Below are 16,087 nucleotides of genomic sequence, written 5' to 3' on the forward strand. Positions count from 1 at the left end.
AGCAAATAACATGTTATTTTTCTTTGTGCTTTCTCCTTTGCCTCAGTTTACAATGAAATTTAGCCACTGACTCCCACCACTGTTTGTCTTGGAGAGCAGAGCAGGGTGAAGAAACACAGCGATTAAATGTAAAAGACACCCATGCATTGCAATAGGAGCTGGATTTTGTGTGTTTTGGTAGCAGGAACTATAGGACAAAATAAAAAGAGGTGACTCAAGTCTACCTAATCTTTAAAGTCTGAAGCCATTCTGAATTGCTACCAGCTCTGATTCCTTTCCCACCTCTGCCGCTCATACAAAAATAGACCTCGTTAGTAAAACGGGATTTTTTTTAAGCTCTTTCAGTTCCAATTGGTAATGCTGCTGCCATGACACTCACATCATTTAAAGTTTGTTATGCTCCCATGTGTCGAACATATGGCTAGCAGCTCTACCAACCGTCAGGATCCATATCATCACAGCAAAGCAATTAGCATCATAAATAAAGCAAACATGAACTGATACTGCGTACTTCCTTCTCATGGTGAATTAGGATGATGAACTGGAATTCAATGTCATTCTTCACTTAACAGCAAAAGGCTTGAGTATGGTAGACCTGGACCATGTACGTGCCTTGGAAATAATTCATTTAATCCTTTCATTGTCTCATATTTAGAAATCATGGCTTAGGACCCAGTCCTGTGCCAGTCAGCCATATTTGTGGTTCATGGGGCCCTTCGTGATGGCAATTGCACCCTCTTCTTCTTGCATTTCCTTTTAGCTTTTATTTAGTTTGTGTCCGAGTAGCTCATTGTCAGTGGCTAAGCATTTTAAGGGAGCTCGTTATCTTTGCTTATCATTGGAGAGGTACCTTAAATCTTACTTATAGCTCACTTAGCTATTAAAACAGTGAACACATACATCTGCCCTATAGGTCACATGAAATTGTACTTTCCTCATAAATTTTAAATTTTTGCGTGGTCATGGTAACATGTCCTGAATCTGCCTACCTTCCTTTTCTCCTTCCATAAATCTGAGTCTGTGACTTTGACTGAAAAGTTATCTTTGAACTCCTTGTCTTAATGATCCAGACATTCCAGACTTGTATGTTAAGAAGAAGTACTTGCATAAAAATTTATTCACGGGACAAGTGTTACAGCGTTACAAATGAGGTAAGAGATGGTTTAATGAGCTTACCAGTGAAAAGGCCAAAAGATTCCATTTGTTAGGGGTTGTTAGGGGCTTTTTCCCAACAAATTTAAACGTTTTTGTACAGCATGAAAATGAAAATAAAACCTTTTCAACACTTTCACACGGCTACTGGTTAAAGGCCTGATTTGGGGGCATGGACTTAATCTTCTTCTCTTCATCATCAAAAAAATACTTTTCTTCATCCCCAACTCCTGACATTTGGAAGCAAAGGGGCTTGAATTTTACTTTATCTGCAACAAAGCCACAAACTTCATTGACTTGGTGGTCATCTTTCTGCCTGTGTCCTTCCTCAGTTTAACAGATGAAGATACACTTCATCATATTTTGATAAAATAAGCTTCAGATCAGCTTTACTTACAGTCCTGTAAGGGACTCTCGGGACTCTGACATCACATTCCCAGGAACTGCTTCCAAGTTTCTTTGGTTTGCTTATGAGTTGCTGAATAGATTAGCGGCATGGTTTTGTTAGGTGAGTGCAAATGTGCCAATAAAAAGAAGCATATCACTATTTCCCCTCCTAAATAATTCACTAAGCATTTTTATATTGCTTTCTTCTGTGGCTTGACATCTTTATATTCTTTACTACTGAGTTTATTATAAGACGATATTATCTTTTAAATAGTATATATTGGGGGGGGGGGTGTGTGTACACATATATATACACATGCACCCCCAGAGTAAGTCTTGTGTGACATATCAAATACTATAATCTGCTCGGTTACATAATGCTTTTTTTAAACAAGGGCCATAAGTATTTCTTTACCAGACAAAAGCAACGTTGCATGGAAATACTTTATTTTGTATAGCTTCTTTCAAGCACATTGTGTCTCAAATATGTTAGAGGTAATTAACACACTTGCAGATTTTAAAATAATCTAAAAAGGTTTTAATTTAATGAAAATTCTAAACAACAATAGCAATATACATGCTCCCTAATTCACATCCATCATAAATGTAAAAGAGTGATTACACCTGTAAGAGCTGAGCAGCTAGTTACGTTCTTGTAAGTATTGCTTTGGTGGAGTGAGCTCTTAGTGAGGGCATAGTTGGTATCTTTGTTCATTGATTCCCAAAGACCAGCACTGTGATGATTCTTTATGAAAAAAAACATATATATATATATATATATATATATGTTTGGACTGTTGCTGGAGAAACAGGAGGGCCAACTTTTTTTGCTTGGTTTTGGGCTTTTTTTTTAGTTAATATGGGACTACCAATCCCAGTACAGAAAGACAGCTCTACTATGAAACTGAAATTAGAGTAATTAATCTCTACTGTGTGTAATAGCTATATTTTATTAAAATTTCACAATAGTGCGGTTGAGTCTTCCTGGTGAAACACTCAAGCTGCCTGATGGACTCAGCAGATGGCTGCTCACCGCCCCGCGTTTGATTTCTTCCAGCAGACAGTTCCTGTAAGACGCATCATTGTATTGTTCAGTGTCAAGGGCGGGGGGTTGGGGGGGGGTGTTGCTTGCATTTACAGACAAAACCACATCTAAATTGTGTAATTTTTCCTTTGCCTGCTCTGTGCAGATCTAGGAGAGGGACAGCTCCTCAGGCCCCACCAGGGTCACAGGCAGCCACCAGGGATCCCTGTTCGGTCGGTTTGCAGCGCCAGATTATCACATCCCCACGCAGGGTGCGTAGTAAGTAAGCTAAAGTGCTTCGAGAAATCAGACGTGGCATTTCTGATACTATTAAGCAAACAGTACTTCTTTGCCCCTCCTTTTTGAAGCCCCCCATTTACTTACACACCGCCTTTAATTATGTGCTGGTCCATACTAAGAGCTTCAAAAAAGAAATAAATTGCCTTCGTGGTTGCTTCGTTTTTGTGATTAAAATGGCATTTACTGGAGCTAATAAGGACAGAATGTAGCTCAGATTAAAAGCTGAGTACCTGAAGAAACACCAGTTTCTTAGGAGTGGAAATCCAGCCTCTGAGCAACTGGAAGCCCCGTGGCAGTGCCAGCGGCTGGCTGCGGGCTTAGGTGGGAGGAACGACCATTTCACATGCGCGGGGCATCAGTGGGTGCTGAGCTCAGATTCGTGCCATGACACATAGTTTTTTCTGGGTTTGGAGACAACCTTTGCAGCTCTGCAACTCTCAATACCTGTGTGAAGACTAAGCAGGAGCGCAGATAAAAAGAGCAAGCTTAAGAAGCAGAGAATATAAATTCTCTCATGTGAACAGCTGGATTATTACTCCCGTCCCACTCCAGGCACTGGAAGTGCAAGGAGCTCGGCGATTCACACAAACTCCTCAATTTCGTGCCACGTATGAGAATAAACCCCGCTGCGTTACATACTATTTCGTTTTCTCTTCCAGATTTTTTTTAAAGAGGAAGTATGATTAAAGACATGATAGTTCAGCCTAGAATGTTACAGAGTTGTGCAATCTACCCCTAAATGACGTGAGAGGACTGACTTTCTGCATACATAATTTATTACAAATTACTAAGTGCTGGGATAGAAGAAGCGTATGCCATACACAGTCGTATTTGTGCCATCCTGATAAGTTTAATTTATGTCGCTAGAACCTTTAGTTTCTTATCTGTTTTTTCTAAGGGGTCATCATTATTTTCCTGTGTCTTTCTGTAGGACGGGGAAGGAAACCACAGGTTTTTTCCATCGATTTGAAGTTCCAAGCTGTAAGCTAATGCTGTTTTCCATGATTCCAATGTCCCATGCACATGGCTTGAAATATTTCAGATGCAACCTGAAAGTAACAAACTTTTAGGTAATTTTATATTCTCATCTTTCAGAAAGAGAGAAGTCAGCTTTCTGGAACATAACGTTCTTCAGTTTCCTAGGTGCACAAAAAGGCAATTTAAGCTTCCCGGAGCAGCTCCAAGAGCAGTGATAGCTACCAGTGTTGCTAAAGTATCATAGTTTTACAGAAGATCATCAACTGTAATGACTTTCATATCCTGAATTTAGATTCAGAGGACGTTGACACAACCTTATTAACACAGACAAATGTCTCCACGTTCACTTCTAACATCCCAGGGACACATGATTTAAGAACACTATAATGCCCAAATGCTGCTGTTCCTGAGACAAAGAACAGCAGTGGAGATTAATTTCCACACAACAGTACCATTGATAAGGAAGAAAGATGTGCAAGTGTTCAGGAAAGTTGTGGACATGGAATGATTAACAGAAAAATATTCCAGTGGACAGAGTCAAAAAGCAGTTCTTTAATTTTTAAATTTGCACAGCAATAACCGAGACAAATGAGCCTCTGAAATATTTTGGAAAATGTCACTTTGCAAACCTTGTAGATTGCTTAAATGTTTATTAAAATGGACCAAAAGCCAAAATTCTCTGGGTAAAATAAATACTTTGTCTTTGCTAAGTAACAATATTTGTGAACAAAACATAAAACTATAATTTTCATGTGTCAAACATAGTAACATTTAAGATTAAATGTTGGAGTCAAACCGGACATTTTTTTCACATCTTCCTATTTACAAGCTGCTCATTAAGACCATTTACCTCACGTTAGCTATTAAAATGACTAACATTTTTAAAGTTTGCTCCATGACTAAAATAAAACCAACAGAAATGGCCTTTTACCATAACTTAACAAAAAGCAGAACCATATTTTTGTTATCTAGGAGAACATACTGTTATAAATACAGCTGTTTTTCATCTACAATTATATAAATAATAAACATGCTGCCATTCACAAGGATTTTAATAGATGATTACATATAAGCAATAGTACGATCTAGCAGAGGATGGCATGAGTTTTCATCATTCATTTTTATTGTACTTATTCAGGACCCTTGTCTTCATCTGAAAAATGTGGAACAGACTTCTTTGCTACAACATTATCCAGTCGCTGTCCTTGCAGATATGGGTTCACACTCTGAAAAAGTTTAAAATTATTCATATTTATTAGAAACAGGGAAACATATAAAAGGTAACTAGGATTAGTGGATATATTCATATATTTCTTATCTGTCAAATACTTGCAGACTGGGGAAAAAAAAAAAAAGAAAAATCCTCCCAAGGAGTAAATCTACAAGTCAATCAATACTTTGTTTTCTAATATTTTTTTGTGTGCAAGAATTTAATCCAGTCCACTAAAAAGAATACAAGTGAAGGAGGACTATCGAGAATATCGGACTGTCTTTTTGCTCCACTCCTCCTTTCCTCAGCTCAGCAGAGAAGCAGCAGCAGCAAATCTAACTCCCTAATTCCTGAGGCAGGACAGAACTTGTTAGAGAAGTCCAGGTTAGCTTTAGCTTCAATCGCTACCCTCTGATGGACCTTATGCTGGGAGACAAGTTAGATACCACGATACCGTTTTTGACCAAAGTCTCTTCTTCAGCCCATCTCCTCTCCAGGAAACCCCTCCTCGCTTCCTCTCTTGATGCTGAGATAAAAAACTGCTGGCACAGAAGCAGAGCCAAGCAAGGTTTTGGCATGGGAAATGGCTCTCCTACCACTGCCAGAACAAGGGAATGCTGGAAAGAAGATCCCCAGAGAGGGTTCAGCTTCACGTTGCGCCATGCAAGCAGCACAACGTGAGACTGAAGAAGAACAGATCCTGTCTCAAAACTGTTTGGAGATCATAGTAACGTAGAAAGCCTATGCTTGAATTTTATCTATACCCATGGAATAAAATGTATTAACTGTATTTGCAAGTATCGAGCAGATTAGTGGAGCTTCAGAATTAACCAAAATATTATTTACACCCACTTTCGGGCCTGTTACAGTGCCGGTGTAAACAAAATTCAAGTATATACTTTCTCCTTCACAGATATAGACAAAAATTCTAGTGTGCTGGTTTTTGCTGCCAATAAAAATTGTTTGCCTAAGGACAAACTTTGGAGGAATGCAAATTTTCCAGTATCTCCTGATTCTTGTCAGGCTGACTGTATCGCAGAAATTACTTTTCTTGAGATATTTCTGTGCACCAAAATGTAGGAATTCAAAACTATGCAAAAAAAACCCCAAAAATGTTTAAAATAGGCATGAAATATTTATTTTCAAATATCCCAAGTATTTGTCAAATCTCTGGAAAAGAGTTGGGGTTTATCTGTCTTTGAGTTTAAGCCCTTGGGTTTCTTCAGATTTGTAGATGCTATCATTAATACTTAATCATAGGGTAGAGCTGCCCTTTTGCTTACTTCTATTGGTTTTTGAGTGCTTTGCCTGCTGCAAGTGAAAACAAAAATATTAAGAACCAGAAATGAATGTGGAAAAATCTTTGAAAGTAAAACCAACACTAATTTAAAGCATTAAATTGTTAAAAATAAGACACATGTAAATGATTTGTTTGTGTTTGTTTAAAGAAGTTCTGTTTAATGTTAATTTAGTGAAATTCAGCTGTTGCATAAACTTCTAGGAATTATTTGAAGATTCTTAGGAAGATTAATTGGTCTTTTTTTGGAGTGGTACTTGCTACTTTTTGAAATAAAGTAGAAGAGAATGAGAATACATAAAACTTTGAATCTTTCTCAACTGACAAAAGAAAACACAAAATATAATGCACAATTTTTGGCTGATTTGACTAAAAAAAATGTTTAAGGCTATATAGCTGTGCTGAATTCAAAGTGATGAGGTTCCCGAGTACCCCTGTGCACAGCTCTGAGCCCACGGCAGTGTGACTCAGTGATTACAGAAGCACTCCTGTCACGTTCAGGATATTAGATTCGGGACAGGGCTATGCTCACATATAGAAATTGAAAAAAAAAAAGGGGGGGGGGGGGAAGAATTGCTAGTTAAATTAGAGGTCACTATAGGTTTCCTTGTCTTGCACTGCAAATGCTGCAAAAAATAACACGGTAGCAAATGGTAAACACATACCTTTGCTATATATACTGCTGCTCTGTAGGTATGCTTGTATGTGTGTTTATATAAAAAATATAAATATGTGAATGTACACACATACTTAGAGCGCGTAGTGTTGTAGAGTGCAGTAGTGCCTCTGTGACTGTTACGCTGTAGCATCGTATAGACACGACACACTGTGTACACAGTTACACAGGACTGACTTTAAGCTAAAATCGGGGCATTCTGACCCAACAGACCACGCTGTTGCCAGCAGCTGTATTCCCTAAACTCTCTGTCTGCGCAGAAGGGCACGGAGGAGCGGCAGGGACCGCACCAGGGGAATCCAGCGGGCTTTTTGGTTTTGGGAGAAATAGACTCTGCCGCTGACAGCTCTAGGTTCCCCTTCCGCTGACAAAGTGAAAATTCTGAATTGTTCATTGAAACATTAGTAATCATTACAGTATGACTCTCAAAACAATGAAATACCTTAAATGATAATGAATTTACCCTTAAGTGACATGCCTGTACTAAGAAGATAAATCTGCTGCAAAGCAAGAAAGTGAAGCTTCACCTCCAAAATTCTGGGCTACCGCTGGCCACGTGGCTCTCACGTCTCTCCAGCCATTATTCCTTTTGTATCCGATTCCGTCAGTCAGCACACAGACAGAAAAATGTATTTCTTTTTTTTCTTTTTTTTCATGTATATATTGCACTAATCCTATTTTAACATGCTGTTCTAGCTATTAATAAATATTCCACATAACTATTTCCACAGTAAATTCTTTAGAGTTAAAATCAGGTGCCTATCCTTTTTCCTTTTCCGCTAACAAACTTAAAAATCCAGTGTAGGCGGGAGGCAGATACTAAGCTCAAGGTAGATCGTTAACTTATAGTTGAGCAGTGTTTACTACCAGTGACGTGTGAATCGGTAAGAAATCAACTCATCTTCTCCCCTTCTAGCAAAGACTTCAGGTTTGAGAGTTAAATAAATAAATAAATAAATCTTCACTTACGCTTCAGTTATTTTAAACTGAATTTACTTCATTTACAATATAAACTGTGCTGTCATATTTTGAAAAGCTACTTTCTGGCAGAGAGCTAGACTTTTTCTTCTTGTAAAAAAAAATATATATATATACATACACCAGCAGCAAAGCTACGGACTTCGGCTCTGCCTTAAAGTGATTTTTTGATGAAAGAAAGGCTGACATTACCAAAAAAAAAAAAAAAAAAAAGAGATGAGATAGTGGAATGTGCAGAGGTTTTCTGTGATATGCGGATTGCTGCCTTTGTTTCAGGGGCAGAAAGGTGAGAACTCATTCATCTTTGTCTTTCAAGCAAGTAGGACACAGAGACAGGAGTTTAATCTGAGGTAAATCTAAGGATGTAAGTGTATCAAGTTACATCAGCTAAAGGACCAGTTCTGTCGTCATTTACACCCAAAAGCATATTCACGTGCATGGATAGTGGTAATCGATTTTACCAATATTTTTATTAGGAAACTTTTAAATTCTGTTTTAAAGACATTTAAATTATTTTAAATGGGTTTATGCCAATAAGATCAATTAAAAACACAGATAATGTGAAGCTTTTAAATTAATAGTCTGCACTGAAGTGCATCTTCCGAAAGCAACAGGCCATTTAGAGAAATACATCTTGTACTCGGTGGACAGTTCTGAAGCCTGCCGTAGTGGTTTATCACAGAGATTCCCTGACTTTACGCATTATCTAAAGTATAATGCAGGTGCATTAGACTAACTCTTCATTTCAACAGTATGATTTTAATTCTGATTAGCTCTCTAGAAGATACAGGGGCTATAAAGTATTCTGATAGTTACCCTCTTTCTTCTTTTTGGACCACCATTAATCTTCTCAAAGAGTAAATTCTTGCTCTGGAAGGGGAAAAACACGCAGCCATTAAATTCATTACACTCTTCTTTCAAAATACTACTTTTGCTGTTAAGTATTAGCAAGTTTAGAGGGGTGTGTATTTTTACGGGAAAGATAAACCACAAATAAATATTTGGATATTCCCGCTAATATCTTGCAGTTCTTCAGGAGCAGTCACAGTCTCACCAGCAATTCGGAAGCCAGTAATTTTCCATTGTGTTGCACTATATTATCATCCAGGTTCAAGCAATAAGTACTTCAAGTACATGCTGTTATAATCATATAGACTGGATGTTCCCCATCATGTGATACATGGTATAAATACATGTATATTAAAAAAAAAAGAATGAAAAAAAGAAAAATAAGAGTGGGAGGGAGAGGAAGCAGGAATCCTGCCTCTGGTTCATCTTTCTATACATTTGAGGTGACACAAGAACAGGAGCAAAAAAAAAAAAATCTTCCTTTACAAGGGATTTTCTAATTCCTTTTAAAAACAGCAATCGGCGTCATTCCTACTGTTTTGTTGTTTTTGCTTATTCCCTTCCAGATATCAACACTTCCCAGCGCAAAGTTCTGCTGAAAGGACTTCAGCGCCAACTCTTCCTTTGTTTAAGTAGTGCCCTCAATAAGGTTTCTAAAAACCATTTGGTCTATAACATTTTTAATGGCAAACCTTTTAAAAACTGCCAAAAACATCTTGGCAGAAGAGAAAGTTATGATGATGAGAAAAGAAAAAAAAAAACCCCTGACCATAGTTTACATAAGTGCATCCACATATTGTTGTATTTCATACAAGTAGAGAATTCTAATAAAATCTGGAATAACACACACATGCTCAACACATTTTGTTTCAATTGTGTATTATGAAGAAAAACAAAACCAAAGCCTAACCTGAAAATGGAAGGAGAGAAGAATTACATGTATAAAAGCAGAACACTGTATAAACAAGGCCATTAATTCTGCTATAAACAACTGACCTAACATTGATTATATAAATAGAAAGTGTAATTCTAGCGCGAGACAAATTCACCAAACACTTCTACCCTCTCTGCAGCCTTGATATGAGAAAAAACAAACATTTTCAAGTGTTACAATGAAATCTGCCAAAATTGTCTGTTTTGTACTTCTCATGTTCATTAAACCCCAAATTCACAAGGCCTATCTCTTGCCCAACCTCAGTTATTTTGTCCGAGCTGTGCCAAAAGGGAACAGAGATGAAGCTGGCCAAGGGAGACATTCTTGGCCAGTCATTTCTGCAAACTTACTTCGGGAAAACTTAAATTTAACATTTTAAAGAAACCCATGGATGCGTAAATTATTCTCTTTAGGAAACAAAGCACCACCAAAGCCTCTCTTTGTAAACTATTTGACCGTATACTTTTCAAGAGAGGAAAAATAGTGTTTCTGAAATAAAAAGAATTTCATGACTACTGGAGCTAACATTTCTGTCACTCAGGAAAATTCCTTACAATTGAACTATTCCTGCTCAGGAAGATTATATTTTGTTTAGTCTGTTTGGGGAAGTTTTAAGACCGTAACTACTACTTACGCATTATGTGGAGTGCAAAGCAAATGAGGTTATGGAGCATGAGCTAAGAGTGTGCTTGTACGGTGATAGCAATCCTGAAAATATGTTCCACTGCATAAGGGCCTGAGCTCATCAGCCACCAAAATTTGCCCATGAAGTGCTCACCATTCTCACCCCTCACCTAGGAGCTGTTAGGAATGAGAGCACAAAGGTTCTCCAGTTGAAGATACACCTCACACAGAGACGTGCTGCTCGTGAATTGCTACTTTCCCCTCACTCCTGGAGCTTCCTTTGCACCCTCCTGGCTACTTGGATTAGAGTACTACAGGTTGGGATTTGGGTGGAGAAAACTCAGAAGCTAAAGCGCTTACAACCAACTAAATAATGCCAGAGAGATTTACCATTAGATCTTTCAGACTTCACTGAAGTTTGTCAGTAAAAATCGGCAGCTCTGTAATCTGGACCTGCACGATTATTAAGCAAAACTGAAAAGGAAAATGGCATTACCAAGATTGCGCCCTTTCGGGAGGGCTTGTTTTTCAGTCAATTCATAGTCTTATCAGGAATATCAAACATGACAATTTCTATTACACCAACCATACTACACTGAATTAAGCAATCTGTATTTACTGCCTGAAATTGAATACCAGACCTATCATAACCCATCCTAATAATCACCATTGTCATCCAGATATTTAAAAATGTCAGTTGGCGAAGAATGATGCACTTAAGGTTGCTTGCTATAACTGAAATTAGAATAAAATGAAATTTATGAGTGACTAGCTTCAGGATTTCATTAAAATTGGGAAGCCAGAGATGGCAACTTCTTTAGCAAGGAGTAGAATAGTTTTATCCCTGCTTCCCATTTGCCTTTCTTTGTACTGTCTTGGATCCCTCCGCTGTAGCTGATAAGCAAAACTGGTGTTATTTCTACCCTGAGAGTGAAATATTATCCACTGCTTCAGTAAAAAGAAGTGTTGCTGGAAAACATAGTTGCTTTTAATTTTCCATTTGTAGAGATACTGGTGTGAGAAAACATGGCTAAACTTCCCTCCTCTTTTTAACATTTTGGGTTTCAATAAATACACAACTTAGACGTGAGTGGTTTTAGATTTGTAAATTGTGTGTTCTAAGTTATCTTTGTGCAAGTCTTTCTGGATACCAACACTACTTCTTCAGACCATCTAAAGAGTCAAGTTGCAAGATGTGGAAAAGGCAGACTCAAATGGAAAGTACCTGTGTCCTGCAAGGAAAAGTCTGAACCGAGGGGGGGGAAAAAAACCCCATCCCAAAACCTCTGTGGCCAGAAATTGGAGAAACTGTAGTTGCACACTAGGGTAGAAACCTCCACAAGTCCCTCATCTTACTATTCCCACTGTCCCCTCTATGTTTTCCACATATGAGGAGAAGAAAAGGAGTCTTTGGGGCCAGGGACGAGAGTGCAAGCTCTGTATCTTGCCCTATAAACAGAGCCTGTTCCCGAGACTTCCCACGTGCCAGTGTAATGATACATGGGGAGCTCTCCCAAGGACAGGAAAATTCCTCCTTTCTTCCCTCTCTTAACGCAGTATAGACAATTTATATATTCGTATCTTCATATGTATTAGCAGTATTTACACATAATATTTAGCAACTACGTAGAATTGGACACTTTGCTGTATGAGACAGCTACTAGACCTGTTTTACCCACATAAAATGCGTCTGCTGTGCCCAGGGTACTGCAGAATTCCCACAGCTTTGCAAGCGTTAGAGTCTGTCACCAAAACAAACCAACCAACCTGTTTCTTTCCCATTATTCACGAACAAGCAGGTCTTTTTTTTTTTTTTTCTTTTCCTTCTGACCTGCTAATGTAATTTGGGTTTTACTGTGGTTACGCTAAGGAATGCGTGCTGGCTCCTCGAAAGGACAAGTCAGTGGGAAGCGTAACGCTGCCTCAACCGCTCTGTGGCAGGAAAAGGCAGGGGAGAAGCTCCCCCGAGAGCACACGCCAGCTCACGCGGGTCCAGGAGACACGCTGGCTCCGAGGGCTTCAGACGGTGGTGACAGCCTAGCGCCTTCACAGCACGCAGGGCTTGGTGGAAACGCACAGCCCCTACAGCCCCTGGGGCGTTTGGTCCTAGGCTCTTCCGCAGGAGGAGGAGGAGGAGGAAGGGGCTTGCTGGAGGGCAGAGGGGGATTTTGGTGGCTGGGGGCAGCAGGAGGATGAGGATGCACTCAGTCACCCGCTGGGCAGCCCACAGTCGGCTGCGTTGGTCATTTACGACCTAATCCAGATGACAGTAAGTGACCCAAAAGATCTGATCTACTTTATCGCTCCCTTATAAAGCCTCAGGCAGCTAATTTTTAGAGTGCTTTTCTGCTCTTTTTTTTTCCCCAGAGAGATAAAAATAACAAAACCAGCCATAAAACCAGATAGCGTCGTATTTATCTTTTTAATGTGTAGTAATATACAGTGAGGAGGCAATCGGGGCAATTCTGGATCTCAGCAGAACATTTGCTCATGCACATTACCAGCTGTTTCATCTCTAATTAAAAAGATCTGGAGTTGGCTATGCTGCAGCTAGATATGATTACTGTTTAGGACCTAACAGTCTGTTTTAATCCATGCGTGAGCAGTTTTTTCCCCTGAATTAGTAGTGATGGATGGAGAAATGAAAACGGCCGGTATTCGCTAATGATTACCTACCATTTGTGAAGTATATATGTTGCTGATGACAACACAGTATGTACGCTTGATTCTGAAATATTGCTATAGGCCAAAAATTTAAAGAAGTGCTTTTGTAGTCTTCAAAATGGTATTATGAAAGTAAATTATGTATGAATAATAAGAAAACTAACAGCATTATCTGGCATAAATAAGAAAGTTCACCATCTGGTGTTTTTTAAAATGAAAACCTTTGATGGTAATTACTTCGAATGCAGCAAGAGTTTCCAAAATTTGGATTTTTGGCATGATTCTCTCTAGAAATTTAGCACTCACATAAGTAATTAAGACTATAAATCTTACACTGGTTTGATTATGAATGATGAATCATTGTCTCACAATTACAGCAGGAGAAGCAGCTGCCAAACATGTCCGTTTATCGATATATACTTAAAGAGTATATAAACCGGTTGAGGGAAATCTTAAGTAAAGTGTTATAACAATGTAAAATGAGATTTCGTGATTTGCTCTACAAGCATAAATTATGATCGTTGTTATTGTTTTCCTGGCGCCTGAAAATGGATTTGGGATTGGACATTTAACTGATGGAACCTAAGATTAAGCAGCAGAGCTCTTTGGAGCCTCTAGCCTGCAGAAATAGTCTAGCTGGAGTTATTAAAGTCCTTGTACGCTCAGAGCAAGATTTTTGCCCTTAGTGCAGCTCACTGTATTTATTATACGCAATGTGTCAAGTAAGTTTTCAATATAATATAGTGCACAACCTGAATAGAGGAGGAAGCAGCATCAAGTCCTCCAAAATCCTTAAGCCAGAAAAGATTCCTAGGTCCAGACAACTTGCTCTAAGATTTTTTTTAAGGTGTTTAGACACTGCTGCACTCCATTTTTATTTTTTTTTAGCATTTAAGTAGCTGAACAGTGAATACTCACTGAACATGAATAATATTTCAAATTAGGGCCCTGTTATGTTTTGAAATCTTGTGCTAAAATCTGCACTAATTTTGGTTACACGTTCACTGTAGTTTGAAATGTGGTTTGTCACATTTATCAAGGACATATACAGTTGTCGTGCTTTGGGACAGGTAATAAGACAAGGATTTCTACTTTCTATTTTTATGGGCTTTTCATTGATCACAGGCATCATTTCTATATTTTTAAGGGCAAGTTGACCTTTTTGAGAAGTTTCCCTTAAGGCGATAATTTTTCCAGCAACAAGCACAATATTGTCCTTGTGGGTTCATAGTATCCCGCGCAGCGGACAATGCCCAGTTACACATGCAACAAAAATAAGCAAGAAGCATGTACTCACCCACTTGCCCATGTTGGGATAGTCATGCTCTGGATCAAAAAGGTGTTGGTGCAGCTGGTATTCCCTGCTGAACTCTGCTGTGTCCGGGGTGTTTTCTAGACAGCCGTCATCAACTGCAAAAGTATGTTAGAAAGCACTGAGTGCTTAGTAGCTTTGAAACACACAATATGCGCCACACATTTATCAGCAAACCTCTTAAATGCAATTATGCAATTAAAAAAAACAAACAAACAAACCTACATTTAAAGAACTGGATGACTGGAAAACATCAGGTATTTTTTTTTTCTTTTGAAAGGAGTTTGTCAGGATATTTAAAAAAAAAAAAACCCACCACTTAATGAAAATTCAAAACTAAACAAATTTATTTTCCAAGCTCTCCCCCTCCTTTTTGCTTTTCTTTTAAATTAGTGATTGAGCTTAATTTTACATAGAATTGCATGTTATTCTGATTCAGAAGGGATCCTGTTTTCATTTTCAAATGCCCACAGGAAGTTGTAGAAGTTGTTTAGGCCATACTTTTGAAGCTCACGGTAAACCGATGCTGTGAGCAAAGACAGAATTTCCTTCACTAAGTAGCTCTTCACGGAAATCCATTTCTGGTTAGCTACTTTGTTCAAAACAGCTGAAAATAATTTCTGTGTCGTAAGTTCTCATAAAAACGCGACATGGCAGAATTTTTATGCTGAAGACATCTGATCTGATGGGTCCAGAAACCTCCTTTAACAACAGATGGTTGTGCAGACAATGTCACATCAAGGATAATACCCTTTTAAAAATCAGCTTATGGACTTTTTACCAAAATAAGTCATCTTTAGATTAAACAAAGATTCAGCAACTTGAAGCCAGAGTAATTCTTTGGATAGAGTCTGCTCCTGGAGCTCCCTCTGCTTTATCAGCACGGGGAGCTTGCAGTCCAAGTTCCTCTCAGACATTCCCAAGGAGATCCTACCACCCAGAGCATGATGCTGGGCACCCAAGTGGCTACATCTGCCAGAACAGAGTCACTCCAGAGGACGCACCTGTGGACTTTCCCTTCTGTCCTTGTGTGATCATCATGTAAAAAGATTTGCAGATGGCTTATCTTTTTCCCTTAGCTGTGAGAAACAGTAAAGACTTGACTTAAAAATGAGTTGATTCAATGACCTGAGGAGGTTAGACTAAAGTCCAACAGATCCTGCTTTCTCTCTTTTCCACTTAGAATGGAGGGGAAAAAAAAAAAATAAAGTTGCCAGCAGAAAACGGGGAAACTAACCATACTGGCTAAGTAACTCAGAAACCATTAAAGTTAACTACAAGCACTTAAAAATTATTTCAGTCTCAGCAGGGGCAGGGTTGTCTCAAGAGAGAAGCAGGTGACAACAGAAATGCGGTAGACCTCCTCAGAGCATCTGTGCCTTTTGGTAGAAAACACAAAGGGCAGCTGGACATATGCGCGCCCTCTGCGACTGCTCATCCAAAAGCCTTCAGGATCAAGTGCTCCAGGCTTACGTATTCCCGCTGTGGAATGTACATATGTAGACAGTGACTGGAAAAATTGTTTTCCATTAAGCAAATCCACAGACCTGATTGAGGAAGGCCTCCAGTAATTTGTATGCATAATACAGTTTTAACAGTCACCACTTGAATTTCCATTTAAGGCTCTGAAAAACATTTTACTCTAATCCTAGTAGATACTATCTTCACTCACAGCGTACCTACAACAGAGCCATTTATCTGA

General features: G+C 38.8%; 1 protein-coding gene across 3 annotated transcripts in view; it reads right to left on the bottom strand.

Annotated features, from left to right (window-relative positions):
• Nucleotides 1-3,621: 3,621 nt before the first annotated feature.
• Nucleotides 3,622-16,087, bottom strand: part of SCG5 (secretogranin V) — a 30,706-nt gene continuing 18,240 nt past the window's right edge. For all 3 annotated transcript variants that reach the window (XM_054826149.1, XM_054826151.1, XM_054826150.1), the window contains exons 4-6: nt 14,371-14,483; nt 8,819-8,872; nt 3,622-5,067 (exon numbers count right to left, since the gene is read on the bottom strand). In XM_054826149.1, the coding sequence (XP_054682124.1) occupies nt 4,972-5,067; nt 8,819-8,872; nt 14,371-14,483 (263 nt within the window). In that variant the 3' untranslated portion in view covers nt 3,622-4,971. The remainder of the gene's footprint in view (nt 5,068-8,818; nt 8,873-14,370; nt 14,484-16,087) is intronic.

This window comes from Grus americana, chromosome 5 (genome assembly GCF_028858705.1).
Source record: "Grus americana isolate bGruAme1 chromosome 5, bGruAme1.mat, whole genome shotgun sequence".
Classification (NCBI taxonomy): Eukaryota; Metazoa; Chordata; class Aves; order Gruiformes; family Gruidae; genus Grus; species Grus americana.